We start from the raw sequence: 6,425 nt of genomic DNA, 5'->3' as shown, positions 1-6,425 counted from the left end.
AGAGCTGCAGTAGCACCTACACGTCAATATCTCCATCTGTGTGTTCATAGCTAAGGCAATACGTATCAAAAAGTAACATGACTGTGTACCAATCAATGGAAAATGTAATATGTTTGCGCCCAGGTAAATGTTTAACAGACCATTTATCTCGTGGCCAAGTATTACATTATTTTTTTTAAGATTTTTTTGTTTAATAATAAAGACAAGGAAAACCAGTTGATTACCAAAGTTAAATCCCATTTCACCAAGCTGTACATCTAGAATGAGTCATTTTGATACCAACAACTAAATTAATGCCATGAACTACAAAAAAAACAGTTCTGAAGTTAAGTACTGACCTTGTTAGTTTTATGGAAAACATTTTATTGGTTCTTTTGCTGTGTACAATTTTATATAGTGAATATGCAAAACGTTGCATTTGTGTGCATCTATTTGTTTGTATGCATGAATCCCAGTGACATTCAGTCCCTGTACTCACAACTCGAGATCAAGAACAATCTTCTAGCACTCAACAATATACCATTCTTACAAACACTGAAAACTACCAAACTCAAATGGGAGGGGCGTCATGCTAATGCCAATACAGTAGGGATGTTTCTACTTGTAGAATTCATGCTCCTGCTCGTCCTTCTTGATGACGGTCTTGTAGGCCTTCTCAAAGTCCTTCGCCAGCACAATGTAGCGGTTCTCACGCACAGCCAGCATGCCAGCCTGAAAATGGGGTGAGCAGTTACGTACGGAAACACACGCGTGACTCTGTGGCACTTGAACATTCGAGCAAGGTGCGTTGATAAACTCTACGATGGTAGATGGCCAGGAGTTTGCCCTCCCTCTTCTGCTCATTCCTGCCTTCTTGAACCTCTAATTGTCCCACACACCACAGACTTGTGTTCAGAGAATTCTGATCCATTCCACTTCCATCAATGTTAGGATCTTCCATTTAAATAAAAATCTAGATTCTAGTTTAGGCATTATTTTTTTTGCCCTTCAGCACACCACGAATATTGTCTCTTGACAGTAATACCAACTCGGCATTATATTACACTACAGCAATGCAAACTCGGATCTTTGAAAGAAAGGAGCATGGTGGGTGTGAGCCAATAAATTACATCATCTTTACACTAATATATTCTGTCCCACAGCCACCTTGAGCCACTGTTTACAGTGTAATGGTCAAGAGGTCAGGTGGGTAAGAGAAAGCTCTTCATGTCTTTTCCACTCACCTCTTGGCAAATGGAGTTAATGTCTGCTCCAGAGATCTTGTCCGGTCTAGCAACATCTACACAGTGATTAAGGACAGCAGACCAGACTCATATGCACACACCAAAACATTCTACCAATACAACATGCAACATTATCCCAGTGCATAACTAGCAAATTATGCTGCAGAAAAGGTTCATAAATGTGCGTTCAGGTCCTTTATGTTCATTGTTATGCTACCCTTAGCATGTAATCGGCATTATTACTACTGGGCATCCATCAAGTAAAAATAATTTTTTTTAAACTTCCCATCTTGCTAAAATTCTTGTTGGTTGTAGAAAAGCCATCACTGCACAGCTGATTTCAGTTTATCAGGACAGACATAAATATAATGGCAAAACCTCATGCTATACTAAGCAATAATTTTTAATTATAGCGTAGCATTTTCTTACTCCGTTTTCCATAAACGTATTTTTCTCCAAAAGTCTCAATAAATGTAAAAAAAAATCTCCAAGAAAACCTGTGTTTTCTATGGGTACGACCCTCTGATCTAGTGGAAAGGGTTGGTGAGTGTTCAGAGAGCAGGCAGTGTAATGAGGATACAGTCTTCCAGGTCCACCTCTTCAGACAGGTTCATCTTGCTGGTAATGGTGGAGAAGATGAGCCTCTTCTGCCGCCTGTCTGGCAAAGGGAACTCGATCTTGCGGTCGAGACGGCCCGGGCGCAACAGAGCCGGGTCCAGGGTGTCTGCCCTGTTGGTGGCCATGATCACCTGCACAGACAGGATGTAGTCAGTAAACTGATGTAGTCAGTAAATCTTAGAGAATTAATTAGTGTTCACTTGCCAGATGCCTTTTCAGCCCAGTACTGACCACTTTCATTATTGTAATTCTCATGTAAATGTGGCTTTCAAAGCATTTTCCAGGTAAATTGGGTCATGAGAATACCCTCCCAGTAAAGTAATAAAAATGTGGGGTGTAGAAAATGTAGCTACGGCTAACCAAATGGAACCACCCCAAAGACCCACAAAATATTAACCAACCAAAAATGCCCAATGGTACTTGGTGTCATTTCCTTCATCAGGAAGGTTGTTTAAGGATATCCTACAGATATGGGCTGACATTCATTTATAAGTGGAGTTTTTCCCCTCAGTTCAGGCTGTTATGCTGCATGCAGAGTTTCACACTCCAAGTCAAATGTCTAAATCTCTGACTTTTCCGGGCTAAAACGCCACATTTCAACGACCTACAATTAAGGGGAAACCAGCTGCTTTTGTTAAATGGGCCCTGAAAAAAATCAAGTAGCCATAAACACTCACACAATGAGAAATGCTATAAACACAATCCCTTGACCCCCCCCCCAAAATGATTAAATCCCCTGACTTCCCATGTATGAAAAAGACCTTTAAAAATTCTATAATATTCCAGAGATTCCACGACCAGTGGGACCCACTGTGCATCACAATGACCCAAATTCCACAACCAAATTAGCTTCTTGAACATCATCTTTGCAGCCAGGACATTCTCAAGGTTATCACTCATCATGCGTATTAAAAAGGGTCTGAACTGACAGATTCTTGCGCTCCCAGACAAACACTCTACATCTAAAACTCATTTTGCAACATGCAAAGCCACAATGTCTCACTTCCAGATAACAGCGTGTTCTCAAGCACCTTCAACATCAAAAACGCAGGTGTACCGTAGAAGCAAACAGTCTCAAATCCATTTACCCAAACTGCCTCAGGAAATATTTTGAGATGCAATTTAGTCCAGCTGAAATGTAAACTAATTTGTACCCAAATTACATATGACCTCCAACTACTGACACATTCATTAGCATGACATAGCCATCTAGGATTCAACCCAAGGCAGACATGTGACTAATTATCAACTTTAATTGTACTGATTTATATATAGAGCAAGGACCACCAGAAAAAAACTGATTGTCATGTGGTATGAGTGGATTTTAAATGAAAAGGGAAAAAAAAAAAAAAAAGAGAGAGATTTAAATCCAGTTGACTGTAAAATACATTCAAGGCCGTTTTATAAATGCATTTTGTATCTTATCCAGATGTAAACCTGATACACAAAAAGCTTATAATGACCAGAGTAAGCAGAGTCATTTGACTCTAGCATTATGGGAAGCCAGCAGTGACTTCACCTCCAGGTCTTAGAAATCGTCAGACACAATATCACAGCACAGGCCCAAAGATTCTGATCATGTGAAACGCTGGTCCCAACACACCTTCACATTGACGTTCTGGTCAAATCCATCCATCTGGTTTAGCAGCTCAAGGAGGATTCGCTGCACCTCTCTGTCAGCTGGAGAAGACGGTTGGATCAGTACAGTTAGGTCTAGCCATGAGATTATGCCTTGCAGTGACTATGAACGTATACACGCTTGTTTGTGGCGTTTTACATATAAAAAACTATTTCTGCTCCATCACATCACTCTGCCCACCAGACAAAACCTCCATTGTATGTGTAGTTCATCGTTCAGAAAATTTTCATTAAGAAATCTTTGTAATATAAATTTTACAAATATCTTGGCAAACCCTCCCCGTCACCACAAAATGAACAGCAGGACAATACTACCTCCTGTTTGTGCGTCAAAACGTTTGGTAGCAATGGCATCGATCTCATCGATGAAGATGATGGCTGGGGCGTTCTCTTTAGCCAGACGAAAGACATCACGCACCATGCGGGGACCTTCACCCAGATACTTCTGAACAAACTCCGAGCCCACCACGCGAATGAAGGCCGCTAATCACAGCAAAACAAACAAAACAACAAACAAAAACACATCAGCACCCTACAACAATCTGTCTCCAACCAGCCAGGAGAAGAGAGAAAGAGTACGTGTTAGTATTTTGAGTTTGAACTAAACACTGTACATAAATGTCAAGAACAAAATGATACTCTAAGTAAAAGCACACATGGTGACATGACTAAGTTACCTGTAGTGTGATGAGCCACTGCTTTGGCCAGCATGGTCTTGCCACAGCCGGGCGGACCGTACATCAACACCCCTCTGGGTGGGTCGATACCAATCTGAGAAAGAAGCACAGAAACTGTGAGCAGCCTTCAAAGACACTCACAACTGCATCTGCACATGCATACACAGGCATACAGACGCATTTACCTGTTTGTAAAGCTCAAAGTGTGTGAGGGGCAACTCTACTGCCTCCCGCACCTCCTGCTTCTGTATGTCCATGCCACCGATGTCAGCATACATCACATCTGGTTTCTGGTCTGCAAGGTCATCATTTCAGATTGGAGAATGTAAAAATAAAAAGTGGGTTCTATCAGACAGATCTCTTTAGAGGCTGTAGTTATTTTTGTCAGAGCTTTTCGAATGTCCTGTGTGGATGCCGTTCTCCACAAACATCTACAAGTATGACAAATGTGTGTTTGACTCAGAAAGAAGGGGTGCACAGGCAGGTTTTCATGTTAGATGTCTCATCCAACACATTCGGCATCTATTAATAAAGACTTTCCATTCTCTAAAAGTCTTGGAAAACGTGAACCTGTGTGCAGGCAGCCACACGCGCGAGGTGGCCAGAAGAGCGAGAGCGGGACTGTTTACCTGAGGTGAGCATCATGATACTGCTGTCGGCCTCTGGGGGAAGCACGTCCACCAGCGCATTGCTGTGCTTGTGCAGAGCCACAGACGCGTTGGGCTTCAGCAGCTCACGGTCTATTGTGCTCAGGATGCGCACATAGTAGTTGGAGCCTAACAGGGAACACACCAACATCAGTGTATACGCCCCATCACTGGACTTTCACATTTTGAGAGTTATAATTCTACCTCTGCAAAATGCCTAGTTTGAGAATAAAGAGAATCTGAGAATGTGGATCTTAATATTGGTTGTTTACTCCCAGCACATTATACTAGAGCACATTATGTGATGACAGAGGTTCTCTTTTGTACACAGTCACCCTTTTTATATCCTGATAAATCCATTAGGTACATTTCATTGTTACACAGCCATGTACATCTGTGCTTGAAAGATGTAACTTCTACCTGTAGTGGATCCCACAATAGCAGTGTTCTGGTCCACAGCCTCCAAGAACTGCCCGATGACTAGAGGAATGCTCTGAATCCGCTTCACTTCCTCCTGGGCATGGAGGAACTCCTTCTTCAAATTCTTCTGCTCATCTTTAATATACTCCTCCTGGACCTCCAAAAACTCCAGCTCTTGTTGCAACTTCTACATTGCACAGAATTATTATGTTCTGTATTAGAAAGGACTCTGGTAACGCAAAATGTTAACTTAATGGCAGTTCAAAACACTGCTTGTGGAAGTCTTCAAACAATCTCAACACAAACCTTATATCTACTGTAGAGGTCTTCCAGATCCTCGGGTTCTGGAGCCAAGAAGGACAAGCCGGTTTGGGGCCGTGAACTAAGCATTGTCGGCACCTCGTCCTATAAAGGGTCACAGTACGAACATCACATCTACAACGCTGCCCAACTGGGCCAAGGTTCACATTTTATTCAGCTTAAAGAACAACAACAAGCTACAGCCATCGAAGACAATTAACTAACGTGTTAGCTATCTAGCCATCTTGTTAGCTGTGGACTGTTAGCATAACAGACACCAATATCATCCCCAATACACACAATAAACGGTACTTCAGAAAACCCCGACCTCACGTCTAAACTAGAGGTCTAAACCAGACGTCTAAACTAGAGCTCTTATGTCCGTTAGGCTCGTTGAGCAAACATGCTAACTAGCTAGCTAGCTAGCTAACCAGAATGGCATGACAGGGCATTTGCTCGGATTTGAACGAAAGGGCACCGTTTCCGCACGGTTATATCTCTTAACGGTGTCCTCTGCCGCGTGTCGTCGTGTTAATGAAGTAGAGTAGAGAGCCGAACGGGTGCGAGATAAATAAGACACCAGTTTGGAACAAACGTTCAAACGCGTATAAAGTTGCTCCTCACCTGAGGTTTCTCCACCAGCACTCCGCCGTCCTCCATCTTGGCTATAGCGTCACTGCTGCTGACGTCATGGCGACGTCGTCGCGCGGACCGGCGCGAGCCGTTACAAAATTAAATGCATAGAAATCTGTATAAAGTAGGATCTTTATTTTTCAGTGGCAAAGAAGACCTGGTAGTATTCTGATGCTTCTCCCGTTTTGAAGCTAACTATCTCTCGTTTCATGCCTAACTATTAAAATCACCCATGTTTGTCTAGGCTGTTTTCCAAACGGGAAGATAGA

The 6,425-nt window shown here is 42.4% G+C and overlaps 1 protein-coding gene across 1 annotated transcript; it reads right to left on the bottom strand.

Annotated features, from left to right (window-relative positions):
* Window positions 1-216: 216 nt before the first annotated feature.
* psmc4 (proteasome 26S subunit, ATPase 4) lies at window positions 217-6,238 on the bottom strand. The gene is made up of 11 exons (XM_077013278.1): window positions 6,148-6,238; window positions 5,530-5,628; window positions 5,224-5,410; window positions 4,786-4,932; window positions 4,342-4,451; window positions 4,157-4,250; window positions 3,795-3,962; window positions 3,445-3,521; window positions 1,804-1,972; window positions 1,224-1,279; window positions 217-711 (listed from the first exon to the last, which is right to left on the bottom strand). The coding sequence occupies exons 1-11, from the start codon at window positions 6,181-6,183 to the stop codon at window positions 598-600; spliced, it is 1,257 nt and encodes a 418-aa protein (XP_076869393.1). The 5' UTR covers window positions 6,184-6,238; the 3' UTR covers window positions 217-597.
* Between the last annotated feature and the right edge of the window lie 187 nt (window positions 6,239-6,425).

The sequence above is a fragment of the Brachyhypopomus gauderio genome, chromosome 7 (assembly GCF_052324685.1).
Source record: "Brachyhypopomus gauderio isolate BG-103 chromosome 7, BGAUD_0.2, whole genome shotgun sequence".
Classification (NCBI taxonomy): domain Eukaryota; kingdom Metazoa; phylum Chordata; class Actinopteri; order Gymnotiformes; family Hypopomidae; genus Brachyhypopomus; species Brachyhypopomus gauderio.
Note: the sequence above shows the minus strand (reverse complement) of the source record. Positions and strands in the feature narration are given on the sequence as shown.

Bases quoted from the DNA above. Each gene is read 5' to 3' on its own strand.
- psmc4 (XM_077013278.1), bottom strand. From the start codon at position 6,183: ATGGAGGACGGCGGAGTGCTGGTGGAGAAACCTCAG. The intron at 5,629-6,147 runs GTGAGGAGCAAC...GACCCTTTATAG, and splicing joins TGCTGGTGGAGAAACCTCAG to GACGAGGTGCCGACAATGCT. The intron at 3,522-3,794 runs GTAGTATTGTCC...CGTCTTCTCCAG, and splicing joins TTTTGACGCACAAACAGGAG to CTGACAGAGAGGTGCAGCGA.